The sequence below is a fragment of the Patella vulgata genome, chromosome 4 (assembly GCF_932274485.2).
Source record: "Patella vulgata chromosome 4, xgPatVulg1.2, whole genome shotgun sequence".
NCBI lineage: Eukaryota > Metazoa > Mollusca > Gastropoda > Patellidae > Patella > Patella vulgata.
Genome location: NC_065882.2, coordinates 22,553,124 through 22,579,574, shown reverse-complemented (window position 1 = coordinate 22,579,574; position 26,451 = coordinate 22,553,124). Strand labels below are relative to the sequence as shown.

General features: G+C 36.8%; 1 protein-coding gene across 3 annotated transcripts in view; it reads right to left on the bottom strand.

The window, feature by feature from the left end:
• The window catches only part of LOC126817800 (coiled-coil and C2 domain-containing protein 2A), a 50,834-nt gene extending 36,224 nt beyond the window's left edge, over positions 1 to 14,610 (bottom strand). For 2 of the 3 annotated variants that reach the window (XR_008787890.1, XM_050544949.2), the window contains exons 1-9: positions 14,520 to 14,610; positions 11,123 to 11,237; positions 10,347 to 10,412; positions 8,140 to 8,211; positions 7,294 to 7,537; positions 5,414 to 5,547; positions 1,686 to 1,781; positions 1,334 to 1,423; positions 478 to 492 (exon numbers count right to left, since the gene is read on the bottom strand). Coding sequence is in view for 1 of the 3 variants with exons in the window: in XM_050544949.2 (XP_050400906.2) it covers positions 478 to 492; positions 1,334 to 1,423; positions 1,686 to 1,781; positions 5,414 to 5,547; positions 7,294 to 7,537; positions 8,140 to 8,211; positions 10,347 to 10,412; positions 11,123 to 11,212 (807 nt within the window). In the remaining 2 variants the exon portion in view is untranslated. The remainder of the gene's footprint in view (positions 1 to 477; positions 493 to 1,333; positions 1,424 to 1,685; positions 1,782 to 5,413; positions 5,548 to 7,293; positions 7,538 to 8,139; positions 8,212 to 10,346; positions 10,413 to 11,122; positions 11,238 to 14,519) is intronic. The other variant, XR_008787889.1, reaches the window with a different exon arrangement.
• Positions 14,611 to 26,451: the final 11,841 nt, after the last annotated feature.

Below are 26,451 nucleotides of genomic sequence, written 5' to 3'. Positions count from 1 at the left end.
AAGACATTTGTCCTTTGACACATTACTTTTGACGTATTACATTTAACTTTGGCCTTCGAGGTATGTTGACTTTATAATTACCCGTATTAGGACTTTGTACATTGTACTTTTTACATATAATTAATCGACAAGACATTTTAGCAGAGCAATTAATATTGGCAGCGATACCCTTTCATAGACCTATGACGATTTTTTTTTTTTTTTTTGCAAAAAAAGTGCAGGGTCGAAGCCCCCGGCTCCTGTATTTAAAATCAGTGGAAAGTGACTTTATCTTTTAAGAGTCCGGAACTGTAGAAACAACAAGTTGTGAACTATTTCTTTGCTAACGTTTCCCAAAATGTTTAATCTGCAGATATCAAAAGCAATAACCCACAAAGAAATATAAAGCTGGTAAATGTTAGTTTAAAATATATAAACAGCAAGAAATTGAACAATTAAAACAGTTCAACCTTCTTAAAACTCTGAACTAAAATTTACCCTTAATTCCATCTCCTGTTAAATGAAATATACATTGATATAGACAGACATACAAATAAAGCTAAATATATAGGCATATACAGATATAAATAATGAAAATAAAAAACTACATTAGCACTACCAAATGATATAGATCCAATAAATCTTTATGCATCTTTTACTGGTTATCAAACGTGGGATGAAGTATCCAACGATCATGGCAGGGTACTATAAATGCCATCAATACTTCACTAGACTATGAGAGAGAGAGAGAGAGAGAAATGGGGCTTAACGTCCACTCGACACAAACCAGGTCATTTCAGGAGTAACATATGGATTTCATTTTATTTCAATAATTCGCTTGCGCGTAGGGGTCTTTAGCAGTGGGCGGAAACCGGAGGACCCGGAGAAAACCCACAAGGTTGGACAGGCGACCCTACTCCTTGTCATGTACAACTGACGATTTGAAATCACGCCAGTTTACTCAATGACAGGCCTTATGGTACAGCGCACCCGTGCTAACCATTCGGCCATTCAACCCCCCAACTAGGCTATGATTTCTACTGGTAATTTAAGGACAGTCCAGATTGGTGTTGTATTGTTGACCAGTTAAGTTTTCCATGAATTTCCTATCATAAATTTGAAAAACAGATGGGAGCTGGTCTGGCTACATAATATGCTAGTTCTAAAATGATTGTTAATAAAACTGAAATAGCGTTCAATTGTCACTTGATACATGCCAAGAGATTGGGTCTAAACTGTCACTGTCTGCACAACATACTAGACCTCTCAAATAATGACCGGGAATAAAGTGGCTGTAACAAATATCAAAATTACATCCTGTAACACCTAAAAAAAATCTCCAATAAAACAATACCTTTTCTCCTTTGTCTTCCATTTTTTGACGTCTGGATTTCAGAAGTTTTGATTTTTCTTCCAAAATTCTTTCCATTTCTTCCTCATTATACTATGAAACATAGATATATATTTATATTTAAAACATAAAGTAAATGTTTTTCATTACAGAAAAATAAAAATCCACAAACTGAACAGCTTTTCAACAAAGTTATATAATGTTGTTATCTATATTCAGTATTGTCATCTCTCAGGAAATAATAGCTCTTCTTACTAAGAATGTTGTTTAATCATGTGTAAAGAATCCTAACTGTGAAAATAGAACTTTCGAAAAATAATATGAAACGGTATGAGTTAAATAACAACCAACTAACATCTTTATCAAATCTTGTTGACTTTTTACTTCTTTCATCTCTTAGCCTTTTTCTTTCTTCTCTTTCTTCCTCAAGAATTTCATTGTCCGCTTTTTCCTGTAATCATAAGGTTGAAGTCTATTTTTGGATATATAAAGATGCATTATGTAAGAGCTAAATCTGTCTATTACAGATCTTTCATTTGGCCTAAAATGTTATATAAATCATTAATTAGACATTTATTCACATGCCAAGCTCATATTCCACACTCTAGACCACCGGATGGTTGAGAATTTCAACGGATTTAAACATGATCGCAACTTAATAATTCAATTAAAAACTGGATAAACAAGACTTTGTTTATTATCGTAGCAATTGTAACAAAGACAATCAAGACTATACTATTCTTCAAATGACTATAACTCTGCTCAGAATTAAGTAATTTGACTGGAATTTTCATCATCTAATTTTTTTAACTATTATTGCGAACTGTTGACTTTTTATAGAAATCATAGAAATCTTACGTAATGCATCTGTGAGAGAGAGAGAGAGAGAGAGAGAGAGAGAGAGAGAGCTCTCACACTAATTAGGTCATTTCAGAACAAACATATGGATCAATTTTTTTTAATTATTCGATTGCACAGAGGGGTTTTTTAGCAGTGGGAGGAAACCGGAGGACCCAAAGAAAACCCACGAAGATGGGCAGGCAACCCTACGCCTTGTCAAGTACAGCCGGGGAATCGAAACCATGCCAGCTGATCCAATGACAGACAATATGATACAACGTGCACGCGCTAACCAATTGGCCATCCAACCCCCCTTCTTTAAAATGTGTATGATTTCATCAAGGTATAAAATATGACAATTCAAACACAACCCTACTTATAAATAATTTCTTATGCCTAAAATGCTGACAATATTATAGGTTTTATACAACAGCCTTCTATGTTTAAATTAATGATTAAGTGTAATTTTTAGGAGGTACATTAAGGATGTTTGCTTGAAACTGTTGCACATCTCTCAATTGTAATAATCTCTATTAGACAATGAAAATATAGGTCATTCCATGTTTAAGTGGGTCAATTTTAAAATTTTTTGGGAAATCGACCCCCTGGAAAAAATATATGTTATTGTACATGCAAAAACTAGAAACTGTGCGAAGTTTGTGGTCTGTAGCTTAAAAATTGACTGAGACACAGGCATTTGAGTTTCATGAGTTACCGATAAGTTTTTGAAACAAAAGATGTACCAATAATTTACTCCAGTTTCAGATATCTTGTTTTTAACTTCTAGTAAAGAGAGAGAGAGAGAGAGAGAGAGAGAGAGAGAGAGAGATGGGGTTTAACGTCCACTCGACACAAACTAGGTCATTTCAGGATTAACACATGGTTCAATTTTATTTCAATAATTCGCTTGCGCGTAGAGGTCTTAAGCAGTGGGAGGAAACCGGAGGACCTGGAGAAAACCAACGAGGTTGGACAGGTGACCCTACTCCGGGGAATCAAAATCACGCCAGTTGACTCAATGATAGACCTTATGATACAGCACGCATATGCTAACCATTCGGCCATCTAACCCCCTTTCTAGTAAAGATATACAGCCCAAATCTGGTAGTGTTAGAATCTACAATCAGATTACAGGTGAGTGGTAGAGTTCGCATGCTACTTGGCCATGAAAACCGAAAACAAATTGGTGTAATTGTATATTTTCTGGAATTTGTAGTGCTCCAGGAGCTACAAGGTAATAGATATAGACCCAAATTTTAACCTATCCAAATATTACCGGTAGTACTACATAAGAAACATATTATGAGAACACACCAGCCTTCACTAGATTCCCAGACAATTGGCCTCAAATATGGTTTTAGACATAAATTTTCGACAATTGCCTAGTATTTTTGAGCTGAAATAACCTAGTAGATAAGCACCTGAAATTCTGAAACTTGGGGTGTAATTATAGTTTGTACTAATGTCTTCAACATATGTTAAAGTCATTCTTATCCCATGCCATTATTTTTTCGATTTTTTCAAAATGTGTGGTTTGGGTCATTCCATGTCAATTATCACCCAATGAGTTAAACCATACCCACTTCGATTTTGCTGAAATTTGGTTTATATGCTTATTTGGGCTGTAAAAGCTGATATTCCAAATTTTAGCTTTCTGACTAACGGTTCCTGACATTCGATCCACACAATTTTGGGGATTTCGGCCAAAATGGGCGTGGCCACTATTATTTGAATTGTCGGGGAAGTGTCAAAAGGGTGTATCTCGGGAAATTAGTCAAATACACTTATTCGCATTTTTAAAATCTTCCAATTAATATGCACATTTCTGTCTAAGCTGTGTACGCCAATTAGAACTGTTCTGGGTATCATGTGTCCAAATGTTGTATCTTGATTTGTGGAAATTTTGAAATCCACAAGGTTCTATTTCTTAATCTTTAGAAATTCTTAGATACACCCTTTTGACACTTCACCGACGAAATGACCATTTTTCAGTCATAATAAACATGTAAACCAAATTTCTGCAAAATCGAAGTGGGTACGGTTTAACTCATTGGGTGATAATTGACAAGGAATGACTCAAAACACAGATTTTGAAAAAAACGAAAAATATTGAGATGGCATGGGACAAAAATGGTTTTAATATTAGAGACATTAAACTATAATTCCACCAAGTTTCAGATTTTTAGGTGCTCATCAAACCTGGAAATAAGGCACCTGTCACTGACAATTTCAGGCACAGATTCAGGCTTTGTCAGGCATTAAACCTCTGGTGCCTGTCATTTTGTCTGGCACCGATTTGTCTTTTTTATTGATATTATTAATACATGTTCGGCATTAAGTTGAAAATGTCAGGTACTATTTCATTGGTGCCTGACATTTTGTCAGGTACATGTAAAACCGTTATTTCTAGGCCTGCTCATCTACCGGGTTCAATCAGCTCAAAAATATGATAATTGACATAGATTGACTCAAAACACAGATTTTGAAAAAATCGAAAAAATACTGAGATGGCATGGGACAAGAATGGCTTTAACATATGTTGAAGACATGAGTTTCAGAATTTTAGGTACTCATCTACTGGGTTCCAAGGCAATTTTTGAAAATTTGTGTCTAAAACCATGTTCGAGGCCAATTGTCTGGGAATCTAGTGAAGACTGGTGCGTTTTCATATGTTTCTTATGTAGTACTTTTAACAATAACTGGATAGACCAAAATTTGGGTCTATATCTATTACTTTGTAGTTCCTGGAGCACTATAAAATCCAGAAAATATACAATTACACCAATTTCTTTTTGTTTTTTTATGACCAAGTGGCATGCGAACCCTACCACTCACATGCAATCTACACAAAAAGTTCTTTAAGACAACCAAATGTGAGCTGTTGAGACAATCAAATGTGAGCTGTATATCTGCACTAGAAAAAGTAAATAAAAGATATCTGAAATTGAGTAAATTATTGATACATATTTTGTTTCGAAAACTCATTGGTAACTCAGGGAACTCAAATGCCCGTATCTCAGTCAATTTTCAAGCTATAGATCACAAATTTTGCACAGTTTCTAGTTCTTACATGTACAATCACATATATTTTTTTCCAGATTTTTTCGAGGGGGGCTATTTCCCACCCCTGGCCCACTTGAAATGGAATGACTGATAAGTAACAGAAAATTTTTAAGACCTTTTTCTACATCTATGACCACCAATTTAGTTAAAATCTACAGATAAATACGGGGTAAATACTACCTTAGCTTTCTGAACACGACTCCGTAGTCTTTCTCTAACAGAGGCACCACGTAAACTTCTACCTGTAGTTTTAGCTTCTTCCATTGTATCAGCTTGACTATCTATAGTTGTTGATGTTTTATCTAATACCGTTTCTGTTTAAAAAAAATAAATCTCATTAATAAAAATGAAATAAGCAGTGAAAATGAATAATTTCATGATGTAAAAACATAATATATTACAGCTATTTTAATACTGTATCCGAAAACCTCCCATATATTCTCAAATAAGCATTTGAAAACCCTAATTCGTAAATTATTTGGCAACCAAAAAAAGATTTGCTTACATTTAATGAAATTATCAAGAGATACACAACAGACATCAGTTGAGCATTTTATGTATTTGAATTTAAACAGAATTTCTAAATAAATATGCATATTTAATAATTTCTATGATTAAAAACAGCATAATCTTATTCATATATACTAAGCAGCAAAAGAAACGTTATTTTGGTATGTTACTCTAAATAGACGCATTGCATAAAACTTGCCAAATGTTTTTATTGTATATTTGTGACCACATCTCCAACTTGACCTGAGCAATAAGACTCCTTCCCAAACACAGAATTGAACCCAGGAAATGTTCTGAAAAACGCAACCTGGCTTCTAAGATAGTAATGTGTTCTCCATGATTTTCATGTAAATCATGCTGCAAGTGCTGTTCAATGGAACCAGCACTATAAAATGCACTCCCATACCTGGTTGAATCATTCACACTACAATGTCAGCAGCATGCCACAACTCACGACAGATCAGAGGAACCAGGCGCTTGGAAGATTCGACGCTCGACACACTGCCCAAGCCGATGCCAATCACTTCCAGGTCAATGTTCGAACCATCTACAGGCTTCAACAACGCTTTCGGGCCACCAACACCACGGATGAACGCCCCCGAACTGGTAGACCAAGGGTTACCACAATGCAACAAGACTGCCATGTTGTGCGACAGCATGTGCAGAATCCCTTCACACAGGCATCTGAGACAGCACATCAGACAGTGGGAACACACAGAGACCCATCAGTACCGATACAGTGCGCCGACATCTCACTAGAGAGAACATCCTTTGCCGTAGACCTTACCGTGAAACAATCCTCACCCCTCGCCATCGACATGAACGTCTACAGTTTGCCCAACAACACCAAAACTGGCGACACAGGTAATGGAGAACTATTCTGTTCACAGATGAGCGTTGGTATTGTGTATTAACTGCAGATGGCAGGACCAGAATATGGCGTCAACGTGGCCAGCGTTATTATGTGTCATGGAGTGAGACTCATGGGTAGGTCCAAGCATAATGGTTTGGGATAGAAACGCCCTGAACCAGAAAGTGGGTCCTGTGGTGTTCCAAAATCTTGGTCCAGGTAGAGGAGGCGGCATCACAGCAGTGCGCTACATCGATCAAGCTCTCAGACCCGTGTCCACACCGCCAGAGTTACTTGGGACTGTCTACAGCAAAACGGTGTCAACGTTATGCACTGGCCAGCCCTTAGTCCGGACTTAAACCTGATTGAACATCTTTGGTATGAAATTCAGAGGAGACTTAATAACGTCGTACCGAGACCAAACACAGCCGATGGATTGCGCCAGGCTTTTCTGAGAGTGTGGTTCCAGGCGCTGCTGTTATTGACACTCGCAGTGGACACCCCAGATACTGATGTATAGATTGTGTACAAACTCTAAACCTTCTCGTAATGTCTTGGAATTGTGACGAATTAATCACTAATGTGTCAACATACTGTTCACAAAAAATTGCTTTAATCCATTTAGTAGGTCGTTTTCTAGATTGATTTGATCAAAGTGCCTCTCTGATTTTTTTTGCTGTTTAGTATAGTTAAAATGTACCATCTACTGTTTCTGAAATTATTTTTAATTCTTCTTCAATTCTAGTTGTGGTGGTGATAGTTTCATCCACCATTGTCTCCTCCTCTGGCATAGGTACTGTTCCATCTTCTGTGGATGCTGCCAGAGCTGCTCTCTGAGCTTCCATTTCTTCTTGAGCAGTTTCATCTAATTTCTGTCTACTGCGTTTCTTCACGGTTTTCATTTCACCTGCCAAATCATCTTGTGGACTTCTGAGTTGTGACAACTACATGAAAAATAAACAACCGCAAAATCAAAAATGGAATGACATTTGGTATAGAACTCATTAAACACGTTCCAAATATAATTTTAACACCGAGATCATTGTTAAGATAGATGCTTAATAAAGTTTCAACAATCGAAAGTGACGAACGGAAAAGGAAAACCCATGGGAAAAAGACCCTACTTGTCACGAACAACCTTGGCATTAAAACCATACCATTTGAATCAATGACAGAGAAAGAGTGAGAAATAGGGTTTAACTTCCACTCAACACAAACTAGGTTATTTCGGGACTAACACATGGTTCAATTTTATTTAATTAATTCGCTTGTGCGTTGTGGTCTTTAGCAGTAGAAGGAAACTGGAGAACCTGAAGAAAACCCACGAGGTTGGACAGGCGACCCTACTCCTTGTCACATAAAACCCGGGAAAAAAACTACGCCAGTTGACTCAATGACAAACTTTGTGATACAATGCGCAAGCACTAACCATTCAGCCATCAACCCCCCTTGACTCAATGACAGACCTTATGATCTAAAGCACACACATTAAACCATTTGACCCCCTCCCAATATATAACAAAATGATTATTACTGGTAAACCCACCTCTTTTAATTTCCTTCGATGTTTTGTCTTTAATTCTTTCTTTAATGTTTCTGCTTGCCCAGCTTCTAGTATCTGAAATTGAAGATAACAATTTAACAAGCAATCATCCAGCCATAACAAGGGCAGAAACAGTTACTCAAAGAGCTTTACAAAGACATTATACTAAACTTGACATTCAATATTTCTTTATAATATAGGAAGAGGCTTGAGCTCTTACTCTCGTAATAAATTGTGTATCTTAAATTAACATAAACTAAATTAGTGTGAAAATTGAATTACAGAAATAAACTATCTGCTTTTTAAAGATGCATTATGTAAGAGTTAGATAAAGAAATAAAGAGCTGAAAGTTCTCTCTATAATATACTGAGCGCCATGGAAAACGCATCACTTTTTTTCCCAAATATTTTATTACTAGGTGGTTTTGTATGTATAATATTATGTAATACTATGAACTATTGTTTCACACAATGTTCCCAAACGCAAAAAATATCGGCCTGTGTGCACAAAAAAAAATTGCACTAGATGCACATGAAAAACTCAATATTCACGTGCAGCATTGTGTGTGAGCCCTTTAAAAGCATGTTTTCAACTTAACGTGCAGTACATGAACTGTGAAACGTCAATCTGTCGTAATTTGTTGTTGGACGTGTGAAGAAATCGAGCTAGAGATGCCGAGACTTACTGAAAATCAATGGAATGAATCCATGGGAATGTCCCGGGCTGGCAAATCTACACATGCTATTGCCAGACACTTCAAGTGTCATCAGCCCACTATTGTAAGGTTGGTGGAACGTGTTCGAGTTACTGGATCAACACGTGACCGTCAACGTCCTGGTCCACAACGCGTTACAACCCAGGCTCAAGACCGCTACATCCGAGTCACTCATCTGCGTCACAGATTCCGCCCAGCGACTCGAACAAGTGCAGCAGTCGTCGGAAGACAAGGACCAGTAAGTGCCAACACCGTAAGACGTCATCTAAGAGAAGTAGGACTCCGTGCATGACGACCTTATGTTGGCCGTCAACGTGTGTGGAGACGTCTTGGGGAACGTCTTGCAGATTGCTGCGTCTCCGAAACAAATCGATTGGGTTGGGGAAGTGTAGTGGTGTGGGGAGGCTTAACATTTCATCCGCGGACCGCCCTACACATTTCATCCGCGGACCGCCCTACACATTTGCAGGGGTCGCGTTAATGCTGTAGCCTACCGTGATGATGTCTTGCAACCAATTGTTGTTCCGATGTTTCAAGCGCACCCACAACTTCAGCACTTCCAACAGGATAATGCACGTCCGCATACCGCCCGTTTTAGTATGGACTACCTGGCTGCTAACAACATCAATGTCTTGGACTGGCCAGCTATGTCTCTGGACATGGCACCGATAGAACATGTCTAGGATGAGATTGGACGCCATCTGTATCGGAGACCACAGATGCACACCATTGCTGCTTTAGAAGCTGCTCTTGTCCAAGAATGGAACAATTTGCCCCAGGCATTCTTTCAAACATTGGTTAGTTCCATGCAACGTCGCTGCACAGCGTGCGTAAGAGCCCGTGGAGGACACATGCGCTACTGACATCTGTGTCGTACTTTTGGTTTTGACCCCTCTGACTTTGTACCGTTGATTACAGATTAAACATCCATAAGTGTACAAATGTGTGGTTATTGATGTGTTCCCATTTGAATATTGTTCACAATAAGAAGCAAAATAAATAAGATATGTTTACAGGATCATTTTGTTATACGAAAAACTAAGTGATGCGTTTTCCATGGCGCTCAGTGTAGTTAAAAAAAAAAAGATAATGAAAAGGGGACAATTTACTTCATTCTGAGCCGAGTTATTGCTGTTTTCGGAAAAGTGTAGTCTTGATTGTCATTTCTACCGTTGTTATGATAATAAACAAAGTCCTGATTATCCATTCATTATGGACTTGGCATGTGAATAAATTAATGATTTATATAGCATTTGAGGTCAAAGGAAAGTCCTGCATTAGGCAAATTTAGCTCTAACATAGTGCATCTTTAATTAATCTATTTAAGATAAAGAACTGAATTTGGGTTTCATTGGAAATCAGTTTTTATATCAGGGGAAAAAATCAAACAATAACAATTTAACAATGATTCTGAACATGAGGTCATTTTATAAGTCCATATTTGTGTTTAACAATGCGAGAACGTAAAAGAATAAATATATAATAATATTAAACCTCTGCAGCTGAAGATTCCCCATCGGTATGTGACAGAGCCTGGTAAGCAGTTTCTGTATCCGAATCCTGAAAAATATTAACACATTCAATGATGTCATAATACGCATTGACAGTTGAATTAACAATAATAAAATATGAATAAATTTGTTGATATTAATGTTATGTTCACATTAAAATATATCGCCACTGATTTATAATAATACCTTGCAGTTTCATAAGATATATTGTGTAAATAAAGTGGGTTTTGTCGAGCAGGAATAATGATTGTAAATTCATTATGAATGCAAATATCTTGTTTCAATGAGAAGTTCAGAAGTGGTGTCATGACGCTCATATTAAATTATCTTACCACAATCAAATCCCTCAGTATCGGCATCAGGATATATTGTATAAAAAGTAGGTTCTGACGTGCAGGAACATAAATTCAGTATGAATGCAAATAGCTTGTTTCAACAAGACGGTTTTCGTCTATCTCTTGGTAAAACTTTATAATTTGTGTCCAAATTTAAACGGCTGACCAAAGAAATGCCACCTACATGCGGTAATATACATGTAAAAGTTGTATTGGTATTGTTCGTAAATTTGCTTATACCCCCACCCCACCCTAATTTGGAAAAATGATCAGTCAATTATTTAAAACATCCAAGTTATACCAACATAACTATAACTTAATGTTGGGATACCTTTATTCCAACACTGCAAAGAGAATATGACACGGATGTACAGGTCTTTACAAGTACAAAATTGTATATAAATATAATTGAACAATAATTTACCATGGCTGGGTTAGAGGAACCATCTTCAGTACCCTCTTCATTTTCCAACAATGGCTGCTTCTTTGACCGTCGTTTCCTTTTACCATCCATTTTATTCTGTGTATATGTGTCAAGTCTGTAAATAAATATACTTAATTTAACCTATATGTAGCCTTTTATTTGGATATTTGGGTTTAATTCACTTTTACTATAGTCAGCAGTATGTGCCTCTTTTCCTAGCCTTCTTGATAACTACTAAGAAATGTAGTTGATGACCATGTCAGAGTCGGAACAATTAATATTATTGCCCTGCATTATTATTGCCAAATTTTCTGAAGCTGAGGTTTTTAATAATTTACAGTATTTGAGTACTTTATCAGCGAAATTGTATATTGGATACCTTTCATGTGACAACATAAATCACGTTGGCAATCACAGAAAAGTGAGATACTGGTACTCAAGACAGATAGGGGTCTAATATATCTGACAGCTTTGTATGTGGCAGACGTTGGTGAGACAAGACAAAAGTGTTTGGCATTATTCATTGGGGAAAATCAGATGAAGCCTATTGATTTAAATTCTGTAGAATTGCCACATTGTGACATTTGCATGATTTTTTGAATGCCATGGCATTTTCTTTAGTTCACTTATCGCAACAGCGGAGTGATGAAAGAGGAATAAATGACATTAAAGGATTTAAACCTCTAACTCAATATCTTAAAGAATATTCGAAATTAAAAACACAGAATTCAATACTAGTCCAGTTCAATCAATATTGATGTTGTTATCTTACTGTGAAAATATAGTATCCTAATATCCAATATTTAGGACATAATGCACATTTTGCAATCAGTGCACGAGTCATGTATTCTATGGTTTTGGGCGCCATTTGGAACGAAGACAGAAGAATATATTCTACCAAACAATGGGTAAGTATTTAGTAATGACTTATTCACAAACGACAAAATAATAATAACAAAGCGCGTAGACTGGAATAAGCAGGCGTAAATGATAATCGTTCAATTTGGACTGTTCACATATACATGTATCACCAAACATAATTGATTAAAAATCAAAATCACTTTAAAATATCTATTAGGGAATTGATATATTCAGAACATTTCTATATTTAATTAACTGTATCGAATTTGGCACTCTGTATAATACATGTATATATGCACAGATCTCACAATTCAGAAATTTCTGCATTTGGCTATCTGTATAATATTATACTGTACATATGTATATGTACGAAGCTAACCCTAATGTGACATCCAATATAATAGAGTGCCAAATTCAGAAATTTCTAAACTTTAAGCTTTGTATATAAATGTATACATGTTATACAGATTACCAAATTCCGAAATTTCCGAATTATGATAAATAATTGATAAATAATTTGTGTTTTCAACGTGTAAGTAGCAATGCAAAAGCTCGCTAGGGGCGCCACTGATACTGTTTTTATCACTGTCAAAAAATCTGACCGCAAAATGTGCCGTTTTTGTTCCGCGACTTCAGGAAGGTGTATGACCACCAACACCGATGACTTTTTACTTTTCGTGAAGAGGAGAAAACAGAGTCTGTTTCGAGCGTGGTTTGGTCATTCAGAAACGTATTTATGACTGATTTTTTATATTTTGAAAAAATAAAATGAATACAAAAAGGCAAAAACGACGCTCGTCACTGGAAGTAAACATATTTTCTCATAAAATGACCCCTTTTCTTGTTATATTGACCTATATTTCATTCATCAACCGTTGGAACTAGTGCCCGAACCAGGGAAAACAAATCATCAGGAAGAAAAGAAGATAACTCCACCCGATGTGGGTGCAGACCACAGCCGCTTTCTTGTTATTGTGAACATGTTCAACCAAGTTTCCCTTTTGCTAACAGTGGGCTAGTTCAGGGGCACGATTTTCGCATGCACTTTTTAGGGGTATATAGTCTGGTGCACGGTTTGAATTCTTTCTCTTGTATTGTTACAATATTTATTGATTCTAATAACACTTCCATAAAATTAATTGTTTTTTAAAAATTATATCTTGGATTACTTTCTATTTCGTTGGTGATCAAATGACAGCCATATGGAATCTGTTACAAGAAAATGAAATGGAGTTTAATGTTCTACTCCTACTGGGCTAATGAAGACGGTGGGGATGTGAGTGAGGGGAACACGCCATTGCAATGTGCTATGAGAGGAAACTTTGCAAAACAGCCGTCCAACAGCCTAGTGCAGAGCCTACTCTTATTTCGAATTCCAACTGTCTAGGGTTCTTTTATGTGCACACAGGACATGAGTTTTCCATTCTATCCAAATGATTATGTTGTAACTTGCTAGGCCTCCCCTCGTACATCTGGGGGAGGCTGGTGTGTATAACACAATGAATTTGCTCGGCCAATGCAGGAATTGAACACGGCACATCCAGTTGAGTGAGCCAACGTCCTACCCACTGAGCTACCGTGGCTCCCTGTTCCAAGAAAAGAGAATGGGCTAGATGAGTATAGGATGTCCAGTGCTCCATCCCCAGAATTCACTTTGTTTTGTGGATCAGACAACCTGACAATGATAAGTTGAATGAAAAACAATGTTGTGCGTACGTATTGGCGGCACACATCAAACATCCCTAGATACCTACAAATCGAGGAGCAGTGTCGGAAGTCGTTATAAGGATTAATTCTACCAGAATAAAGCAATACCCGTAATTTGAGGTCCATCATATGTGAATTCTATCTTAAAAAGTCTTCAACGCAAATTAACAAAATTTGGGTTTTTTATCCATGTTGCAGACCCAATATCAAAACAAATAAATCATATAGCCCAAATTTAAAAATTCCAATAGATAGTTAATGGTTGGAAGGATATTTCCTGAAAATTTGATGCCAATATCTCCAAAAGTTGCTGAGAAATGGTCTTCGGTCGCTTTTTTGGCATATTTTAAAAAAAGTGTATACTGACATCCATCAATTTGGGGTCTTAAAAGTGCAATAACTTTTTTATTTGTTAACCGATTTTTAAATTTTGGGGGGTTTCTTAAATGGGAAGGGGGTTGGAATGCTAGTAAATATTCACTTCAGTTTTAGTCAGATTTAAAAATATAAAAAAGCTTTTGCATTGCTAGTGTTAGTGTAAGACTTTGGATGATAGTGAGTTAGAGACTTAGCTACAGCTTTACTATAGTAGATGTAAGTAAACTGGTATCATAGCCCATTTTAACACAGTGAGTCGAGTGTGTGGGCTAGACTACCGTTATATCAAAAACCTGTAGGGGAGCCGAGGGATCAGAGAAATAAAAAAAAGCTTTCTAGTTTCTCACATCAAAAATAGACCAAAAAATGTTTTCTTTCATTATTATTGGAATAGTATTTTTGTAATACAACCGCACAATTAAGCTACAAGAGAAAACAAATAAACCTTTACCTTTTACACGATCATTTTCATATAAAACAATAAATTTACAAGAAAAACAACGTGAAACGACTTGTCATATTCGGCGGTGTGGAGGTATTTTGTAAACATTAAAGAATGTTCAAAGGGAGTTAAGCTACAATATTCACGGATTACTTCCCATGATACTACACCACATCGATCAAGATCTCTGTGAAACAGATTGATACTACACCTGCAATGTCACACTGTATCATCTTATGTAAACCAAGTTTTTTGTATAAATTTTTCTGGAATCGAAATTTCTTTAAATTGACTAATGGATAAAACATTAAAAATCAATGTAATAAACAGTGGTTAGCGCTACACTACGTTTTTCGTGAATGCAACGGGAAGTCTGATTGGAGTTCACATGGGCTAAATTGGACCATTTTCAGGTTGCTGTATTCATGGGCTACAATATTCACGGATTACTTCCCATGATATACTACACCTGCAATGTCACCTGCACTGTTTCATATGTAAAGGGAGTTAAGCTACAATATTCACGGATTACTTCCCATGATACTACACCACATCGATCAAGATCTCTGTGAAACAGATTGATACTAGACCTGCAATGTCACACTGTATCATCTTATGTAAACCAAGTTTTTTGTATACATTTTTCTGGAATCGAAATTTCTTTGAATTGACTAATGGATAAAACATTAAAAATCAATGTAATAAACACTGGCTATAACGCTACTATGTTTTCCGGGCATCCTCATTTGATTCATCAGCGGAATTTCTAATGCCATGTGAATGCAACGGGAAGACTGATTGGAGTGCACACGGGCTCTATTGGACCATTTTCAGGTTGCTGTATTCACGGGCTAAAATAGCAGGAAAATGTGTTTGCGACCGTCTAATTTTCATAAATTTAATTTCTGCCTCATCTGGAATCCAGGTGGGCATAAAGTGGTATTTCGATTCCAAAGCCACTAATTATTGGGTTCACATACACACATTGTATGTAAATCATATCTAATGCACTTAAATAATGAGTGACGGATTTAAACATAAATAGAATTATAATTTGGTAAACATAGCGTGTTCCGTGGGAATCAGAATATCATGTTTAACACGTGATTGGAAATTTACTAATTGCATCATACACTGTAACCATCCAATCAAATTTACTATTTGCAAAATCTTGTCCGCGAGAGCACCATGCAGGGGGTGATAACCCTTGGGTCAGGGATTTGGACCAAATTTTTTCTGTGAGATGGGTTAGTACCCAGATACATCCCCACAAAATGTTAGATTGATTCAGTTGATACCGACCTGGAAAATTGGAAAAGTATTTTTTAATCGAAAAATAAGCCAAAAATAGGCAATTTTGGATCCAAATTTGAATGACCTGCTATCCGGACAATAATTGATTAGGATAGACAAAATTTTGGGCATTAGTAGGACCACTCAGGTTCCTCCTTCACACTGATTTTGAAGTTTCTACTGCTTATGCTACCTTGGTACTGGCCGGATACCCAACTCTCTCTGAAAATTGAATTTAATGAAAACCAATGTTTAAGAGACTATAGCTCGTTCTTTGCAGGGACTAGGACCGAAGTTGAATGTTACCCACAACTCGCAACCTTCCTACTAACAAAATAAAAAATAAAAATGACCGGAACAGTCATAATAAAAACAGGAGAAATATATTAAAAACACCAAAAATTAGGATAAAATGTCCCGTCTATCAATACCCCAGATGAAGTATATGTATGGACATCTTTACAAATTTAATATATTCCATTTAGTCGTTAGCAAGGATGATTTACACATGAGAGGAACAAAGTAAAATGAGATTTAAAGTCCACTGGACACAAACTAGGTCATTTGGGACTAGCATAATATGGTGATGCATACTGTATCTATGGACATCATCACAAAGTTAATATATTCGTTAGCAAGGGTGATTTTGAGTTAAGAGAGAGAAATGGAGTTTAAGGTCCACTCAACACAAACTAGGTCATTTTGGGACTAACATATGGTACAATTTCACTTCAATAATACACTTGTGGGAAAAGAGAATATCCATGAGGTTGAACAAACAACACCACACCATGTCACCGGCATGCTGTCACACCACTTAACTCAATGACAGACCTTAGGATCTAAAGTCTATGTGTTAGACCAGGGACAAGTTTCATGAATGTCCAATGCAATTTAAACAGAACAAATCGTCTTCTATAAATATGATATAATGAAAGGTGAAATATGATACACGATTCAGTGTAAGCATATTTTAGCTCTTGGGTAAAAGAAGTGTTTCTGAGGGATGTACTTGTAACAGGTTTTAAGGATGAGGGGATTGTAGATGATCCAGTGACAGTAAGTCGTAGTCACACAATCAGCAAGACGACCATACAACACCTTTTCTGCCAATGTTCCTTGTGCCAAATAGGTTATTTTGGTCAAACATATTTTAGGAATCAGACCACCTTATTCCCATCTGTATTTAGGAGCCGATCATTGTATGGAAACATTTGGACGTTTTCATGGAGAGGCATTACAGATCGGGAGGCTATGATAATTCCATATTGAAATCCCTGAAGGAGAAGAGGTCAAAAACAGTACTCCAAAATAAAACAGTACTCTGTGGTCCAAAAACCTTGAAGGAAGGTCAGAGCGCATTTACACTCGAACGTAGGAATCTAAGTAAGTGAGCACTTCTGCTCGAACGTAGGTATATGTAGGAGTTTGGCACATGCTGTCAACATTATCCTGGAGTGCCATAAATCCTGTTTTGATCTATGCCATGATTCAGAGATTTCAATACCAGACATTAAATGTCCCTACATGAACACTTCTGAATGTTTCTTCTTATAGTTCTTCTTTACATGAGCAGGTGTGCAAATTAAAAGATATCAAGTTTATGATAGTCATGTCAGTCAAATTTATACGATGATCTGCTCATGAATACAGATCTTAATAACAGTGGTCTGATCCCTGCAAAATTACACACCACTCATGACCCTTCCCTATGGCTATCAAGCAAGCGTGAAAGTCAGATTTTGTCACAAAAATATTATGATTTTAAACAAAATGATCTATTTGACACGATTCACGTTGAAATTACGAAATATTACAAGTAATGGTGATGATCAGTAGTCATTTGAAGATAATCGTTGGTCATTGCTGAAAAGGTGCTGCTTTGGTTAAATTGTGCTAATATAAAAGCTTGCTATGCCAGTCCTTACATTTATGCACTTCCGTGCTACTAACTACTGAATACAGGTGAGAATAATCGTTGCCTGATCCTGCAAAATTATACACCAGTTAAGCCCCTTTCACGATGACCGCGAACGTCCGATTTTGTCACAAAAACTTCATGATTTTTAACCAAGATAGTATATTTGGCACAAGGAACGTTCAAGTAACAAAAAATAGTACTAATGTTCATAATCAACGGTGATTTGAACTCTTGAAAATAGTATTCGGTCATTAGTGAAAAGACGAATTTCGTGGAAAATACCGTTTTTACACATTTTCAGAATATTACAGCACTCTAGTGGGTTGCGTTCCGGTCAGTTTTTTTCTTTTGACATTTACTTTGAGAAATGCCCTTCACAACCACACCAAGCAATTCTATGTCAGACCTGCAAAGAAGCAGCTACATGCGTTTTAGGATAGCATAGTTTTAAACATATGTAAAATGACCACTTTATGATCACTCACAGAAAATTCCACATGATTCATTCATTCCCAAACGACTGCAGGATTTTAAGACGACTACTAGGCCTATCATACCTGACCAATATCAAAAATTTAGAGACACAACTTTTCGGGTAGGAGCGTTTTGAAATTAGGGTAACAAATTGGTCGAAATATGTCAACTTTTGCCCAAAAACAACAATTTCCAGTTATACCGGAAGTTGTCAGTTCAAAATTTTTTCACTCCATCATGTGACTTCTGTCGCCTAGGGGTCCCCATAGACCAAGTATGGTTGAAATTTGCTGACCCCCCCGGGTTATCGTTTTTTTCAATTTCTGCATGGTGCTCTCGTGGACACGCTCTTAAAAAAGCAATTCTGTTAAAAAGCCCAAACCAGCCATTTAAGATCTAGATGTCGTTGGGTTCCGGACAGATACCATCTGAGTTCCTAGAGACTGCCTCTGAATTCTCAGAGAGGGTAGACATCACATTGGTCCTTCAAACGACCATATATGATGTAGCCGCTTCCTGAGTCTAGCCATGCTGGTTAGACTTTTACGGGGTCAGGAGTTGGGGTTGAGCGAGAGAGATGTTAATTTTAAGTATGCTAATGTAATCTATTATGCTTAAATCTACGCAATTCAGTGCTTTATATAAAATGTAGAATTGAACTGTTGCATTGTTATTCTTGGTAAGATAAACGTCTTAACTACTGAGATAGTAAGAAGAAAATACACAGCGTGAAAAGGAAACAAAGAAGACAATTACAAATACTAGACGATCACAAGGCTATTAAGATATGTAGTAAGAAAAGAGTGCATGGTCATAAATAGGGTGTGGCAACCGGTTTTAGTGGTCCTACTTGTCCGCTTTCCACGTCTGACAAAGGACCCATTGTACTACAGACTATATCTTATTGCTGTGCCCGTGGGTCGGAATAGCAGGAAAACACGTTTGCGGTCGTCTAAATTTCAAAGAAATTCTGGAGGAGGCCCCCATCACTGCCCGACGTCGTGCTTCTCCCCTTCGGCGCTCGGTGGCGCTCGACTTTGTCGGCCGCGAAGGACATTTTTCGGACACTTCCATTACTGCTCCAAAAAGCTATCGGGCTCGTATACTTATGGTATATATTGAAGAATCCTCGACTTCTACTGTCACTGGTTTGTTAGGTTAGACCCTACAGAAAGGTAAAACTTTACATTTGAAAGCACCAAACGGCAACAGCATGTGGCCATTAATAACTTTTCACCCACCGCATATATATATTAAAGAAGCCTTATGCGATAGTGGATATTCGAAAGAATATTTATGTAATTTTTATTGTCCTTCCATACGTGCTATACATTTAGGAGATGGCAATCCAAGTTCACAATTATGTAGCTCCAATTTGCTTATACCAAGAAAGTATTCAAGGACGGGTTTAAGGAGGAAAATTGTTGGGGATAGCCTATTTCTACATTCGAAACGAAGGTTTAGAACTGAATAACACAAACTATCGCCTCGTATACCTCTAAATATATGCTTATTAATTTCTGTTCCCTTTAAATGATTTTTACTTTCAATACGATTATTTTGTAAGGTTTTGTGAAATTTACATTTCAGTGACAAAAAATTGCTAACTTCTCCGGTGGTGTGGCTTGACTTGGATCCGTGGACACGGACTTTGGACACTCCTAACCTAACATATATTATTAATACTTTGTGGGTAGTCTCTTTTCAAAAACTCTACACAAAATGAAAAATAAGCATATAACTGTTAAAGGAATTTACTAACTTACTGTGTAAAAACATCGAAAGTATGTAAATAATTACATTACATATAAGCAGGGCTGTCGGTAATTTTTCACAGTTGATTAGCAGCACTGCTAATCAAAAAGTCCAATTTTGCCAAATTTGATTAGCAAATTTAAAAATTGATTAGCAGTTTTTCACTTTCAACATAAAACACCTTAATAACAAGATATTACTTTAGTTCATAGCAAATATGATTAGATTCCATTCTTACTATTCTTAGATTTTTTTAGCACTGCCACAAGTACTTGTGACAGTTTGTGAATGTGATGTAGACATTTAGTTAGGTCTTATGTCTGAAGCCAATTCTTAACAGTGACTTCCGAAGCCCCAATCATTTTAATTGTTATTTTTTGTTACGTTAGAAATCTTCGTTAGAAAACAATTTCGTCTGCTTTTTATCGTGTATTGCTATTTTTGTTCAATCGGGCGCACCTCGATTAACTAGACACACGCGATATTTTACGGGAATTTTTACTTTGATTTATCATTTTACAATACGTTAACATATATTTATTTTTTTATATTTTATTTACAATACGTTGGGGATACACTGGATTTATTTCTTTCAAAATGAATATGATATAATTACTTGATGTCTCGCAACGTGAGTGGTACTACTTGATTCCCTATTTCCGGTTTAATAGTCCCTATTCATAGAGTTATGTCCATGTATTATATAGTACCGAAAAATGAATTGTGTCTGGGTAGTTCGAGAAGAAAATGTCACACGGAGAATTCAGTTTTGTTTATAAAATTTTATTCAACATTTTATACACGTTGAAAGTGTTAAGAAAGCCTTCTAGCCTTCAAATGTGGATTATCCTTGTGTCAATTGATTAGCAACGGACAAAATAAGTATCGCAAATTGCGCTGCGATACTGGTTGTCGGCAGCCCTGCATATAAGCAGCTATCTATATATACAAACGTTACAAATTGACAATAGAAATTATTGATTCTACATGTTATAACAGTAATCACCCTCAGAAGATCTTTAAATGTTGATCACGCAAAGGTGTATCGTGCATCCTGTTAATTGTCAATCAATATGGAAAGCTCCACCCAGGATTTAATTTCAACTGCTCCGGTCCATTCTATGAAAAAAGAGAGAAATCCAGCAAGAAAGACAATACCGATCAACTCTTAATGGTTTAATCTCGGTGCAAAGGATTACAGCTATATAGACTGTGCTGGTCATCAAGTTAACGATTAACTATGCTAATGATTAAAACCAGCGGCTGCCAGGCAGGATACGTCCACATTTTCGAGAGATGAATAGAGAACAAGCTAAAAAAAGTGATTTTTCCTACAATCAACTATCAAGGGCCATAATTCAGGAAATTACAATTCGATATGCGCAAATATCGAAAGGAACCGAGATCTTTGGGTTATAAACTTACATTTCAAGTTTCAACAAAATCGGATAAAAATTTTGACCTCTATACGGTCCACAACCTTGATATACCATATTTTTACGCTATTTGAGAACGAACGGCGGCTATTTTGTCTGTCAGTTTTGGGCCGATTTTTACGAAATTCGAACTCAGCCGTCCTTAGGGTGTAACGGTGATATATTAATACGGTTTGTTAAATCGGATAAAAATTATGACCTCTATAGGGTCCACAAGCTAAACACGCGATTTTTCGTACAACCATTGGCCATAATTCAAGAAGTTACGGTCCGATATGCGCGAATATCGAAATTAACCGAGATCTTTGGGTTATAAATTTACATTTCAAGTTTCAACAAAATCGGATCAAAATTGTGACCTCTATAGGGTCCACAAGCTAAAAACGTGATTTTTCGTACAATCAGGGGCCATAATCCATGAAGTTTCGATCCGATACATGCCAATATCGAAAGCAGCCGAGATCTTTTGGGGATAAATCTATATTTCAAATTTCGTCAAAATCGGATAAGAATTGTGACCTGTAGAGAGTCCACAAACGATTGTGGACGGACGGACGGACCGACGTCCGGACGGACAGGGGCGACGGCATAATACGTCCACATGAAAATGTGGGCGTATAATTACTACCAGACAAGAAGCAGTTGACATATACCTATTAGTATCCATGCAGTTTCACAAAGTTAAACATGCATTATGCAAGAGCTAAATCTGCCTATCGCAGGTCCTTCTTTAGGCCTGAAATCTTATCTAAATTATCAATTAGACATTAATTAACTTATCCAGACCATAATCAACTCTCGATGTCAAGGCTAGCCTTCGATATCGACTAGATTAGAATCCTATATGCTGCAAACGCTCATTTATAATTAAATCAAAACATTGGATAATCGAGACTATGCTTTTTAACGTACTAACTTTAGTAATGATGAACGAGGCTAGGCGGAAATTTACAAAGATGATATCTTGGTTCATAATGGACCAATTTGACTGAAATTTTCAACAAATTACCTTTACATTATCTAGTTTTTAACTATTTTAGCGAGAACTGTCAGCTCTTTATCTAATCTCCCATAATGTATCTTTAACATATACCCAGTTTTCAGATGGGAATTGATTTATCATATTTTCACCTTAATTCATTGTTTCTTTATGATAAACTCTGCCAAAGATCTTTTTAACAACGCAACTGTTTCGATTTTGTTCGTATAAAGCCGACACCTAAACAGTGCTGCACTAAAGTTTATAGCATCATGTAATATCTTTGACAAATAAAAGGGTAGTCATATTTGATTCGCCCACCTCAAAAATTCAGTTTCCTGGCTTGCCTTGATTGGCACCCATATAACCTCCCACAACATCAACCTTAAAACATCACCATATGTACAAACACCACATGAAATAACAAACACATACATGGCATAGCTAACTGTAAAGAGACAATTCACCGATCCAGGCTTTATACTTCTTTGGTTCAGATGAACCGTATGCTACCTTTTTCAAATTTTACATCTTTGTTTTCGAGGTTTTTAAATTTTCTATGCAAATGAATGAATGAATGAAATTGGGTTTAACGTCTTAAGTGTCTACACCAACCGGGATAATGGAGAAAGGCATACAGTCTGCTGCATTGGGGTAAATTTTGCCCGGGCAGCAAATGAATTCCGCCTGTCAAGAGTTCTTTTACGTGCATTCCAACGTTTATGGATCTGAGCGCATAGACGCTGTTGCTTGTCACACCTCGTCCTATGCACCGCTGAACTTTCTCGGCCAACAACAAGATCGAACCCCGGACGTCCTTTTAATGAGCCACCATGGCTCCCAAATGCCGTATGGATTAGGAATTATCTTTTTCAAAGTTATATCAATACAGTATATAAGCACACGTTAGTAATAGGCTCAATCCCAACCAGTACCACCATTAATGCGATCTCGAAATAAAAGAAAATTATATCCTGGACATGTGTCATCCACTGTATTAAAAGAAAGCAGCACTGAACGGGCTTTAATGGTCTATGATCCAATGACTTTCTTGTCGTATTTACCCCAAAGAGTAGTTATTGAAGCACTATAATAAAACGACTATAAAAAAAAATCTGCAACAACTGAACATCGCCTTTAATATAATTGCATATTCACATGTCCATAAACACAGGACTCGCTAAAACTAACTTAGTTCAAATAGCTTACGTATGAAAACAGGGTGGATACACACATCCAATAGCAATAAGAAGGTCGACTTAAGTAGTAAGTGTTATAAATGACCCCCACATTTTACTATAGTGATAAATTCTCCATACTTTAAAGAAATACCGGCAGAGTAACCCTTTCTTTCAAGTACATTCTTACAGCAATCTGGATAAATATACCCATAGTTTACACCGCCAACGCAGTAGCACCAGTATTTGTATACACCAGTAAGAACGACATTATGGCAGGTGTAAGTTTATTGTGCTTACATCAAGTTTACATCCCTTACATTTTAGATCACCAATATGTACATTAAGGGGCGGGGGTCGATGATTAACCACAGAGTGTATGAAATTAGTTTAGTGGTCCACTTATATATGGTCATAATACAGTATCTCATAATACAGTATCACCAATATGTACATTAAGGGGCGGGGGTCGATGATTAACCACAGATTAGAGTGTATGAAATTAGTTTAGTGGTCCACTTATATATGGTCATAATACAGTATCTCAAAAGCCTTAAGTAATTTACCTTTACAATAATATATAATAGTAATGATAATTGTCCGCTTAAAGACATATTGAAAAGCGCACTCGAAACACATGCAATAAATAATTACTATACTCTTTTAACACAGTCACAAAAATGATACTAAGAGTTAAATGAAAAAAAAGGTTCTAATTTGAACAATGTTTACATTTGATGTCTTCATAATTCTAAAGACGTCTAAATTATACAAAACTTAAAAATATATTTATTACTTAACTAAATGGACATATCTTTAATGTATCTAATTGTTGTAATCCACAACCTCTGATTTGTACCGAGAGCACTGTCCATGGTTATTTTAGTCAACTTATTAAAGTACCTTATTTGGAATGAGAGATAGAGAGAGAGGGGGGGGGGGAGAAAGACATACAGAGAGATGGAAAGAGACGGGGTTTAACGTTCACTGGACCCCCCCCCCCCCGCCCCGCCCCTCCCCTCCCCTCTGCAAAAAGTTTCGCACCCCTGTGAAAAAAATATCGACAAAAAATAGATATATGTACATTGTCCGTCAATTTTACAGAGAACACTTAACACCCCCTCATTGCTCTGAGTTGGTTACGGCCCTGACTGTTCCAAAGGCCAGTAAGAACTATCCAGTCTTAACGCTTATTGGGGAATATCGCTTTCTCTTTGTGTGTGTGTGTGCGTGTGTGTAGGGGGTGGGGGGTATCCTTTCTGTCACTATGTCCGATAATCAACAGGGTCGAAAATCCCGAGGTCCAGTGTACACCTTGGCGTGCACACCCTTGACAGTTGAAATTCAATTGATTTCCGGGCAAAATTCCCCTTGTCGCACACTGCATGGCGTATGTCCGTCTTCATTAGCTCGGTAATTGGAGCAGAAAAGTAGGATGTTAAAACACTTTTTTTTTCATTCGTTCGGAGTATCAACTAAAACACGTCGGAAATTACTAGAATCTAATGCGACAAGATATCATCTTTATTACACTGGGAATGGGTTTATTTTCAGTGCACTTTGTGGACAGTTTAATTGGAAACTTTCTTGTAATCAAATGATTAGAAAACTGGTGAAAAAGAAGTCCTATCTGCTTCCCGGACGGACGGATCGATGGACTACGCGTGGACGTATAAAATGATTGCGAATTGTTATCAAAACGAGGTGTTAGTGCGCAGTCTCACCCCATCCATTGTAATGCAAGGACTTTTTCTATATTTTTTCGTTTTCTCTCTTCTAGTGACAGTCGGTTCCTGTTTTGAATTGTCAGATATCCTCTCACAGTCTCATATAACAAAAGAACACGAGAAAAATAGAAATAGCCCGTGTATTCCCTTGTTTTTATTCATTCTATACTTACTAAAAACATTGTAATGCACGGACTTTTTCTATATTTTTTCGTTTTCTCTCTTCTAGTGACAGTCAGTTCCTGTTTTGAATTGTCAGATATCCTCTCACAGTCTCATATAACAACTTTTGGTCTTCGAAGAAATTATTAGTTAGCAGAAATTTACCCGTGTATCTGTTATCACTCGTCACTTCAGCGTTCGTCACTTCCGTTTGTTGAAACTTTGATTACGCATCTATAGTAGCGATGATCTCTGTGTTAAAATTATATTTGGAACGTGTTAAACCAGTTCTATCACATTATGTGATAATGACTGACACCAGTATTGTCCTTTAAGCATATTCTTGAGTGCATACAATATCTGAAAAACTGTTGGCTAACTTTTATAAGTTCTGACTTTTGACTATTACTTTCGAGTAGCTTGATTACTTTTTCTAAATGATTTAGTATAATTGGAGGAGGCTTGGTAGGTTGATTAGGGTTTTCCCGAAAATCCCGAACAATTTTCACTGTTTCGGGATCCCGGTATGAATGGTCGGGATCCCGGGGTTTCAGATCTATCTCTTTTTTCTTGCATATATACTAAACAGCAAAAAAACAAAACAAAAAAAACGTCAGTACGATTTCAAAATCAGAGAGGCACTTTAATCAAATCATTCTAGAAAACGACTTACTAAATGGATCAAAGCAATATTTTGTGAACAGTATGTTGACACATTCGTGATTAATTCATCACAATTCCAAGACATTACGAGAAGGTTTAGAGTCTGTACACAGTCAATACATCAGTATCTGGTGTGTCCACCGCGAGTGTCAATAACAGCAGCACAGAGTCTGTACATGGAGTGGACCAGACGATTGATGAACGCCATTGGCACCTGGAACCACACTATCAGAAAAGTCAGGCGCAATCCATTAGCTGTGTTTGGTCTCGGTACGACGTTATTAAATCTCCTCTGAATTTCATCCCAAAGATGTTCAATCGGGTTAAGTCTGGAGTAAGGACTGGCCAGTTCA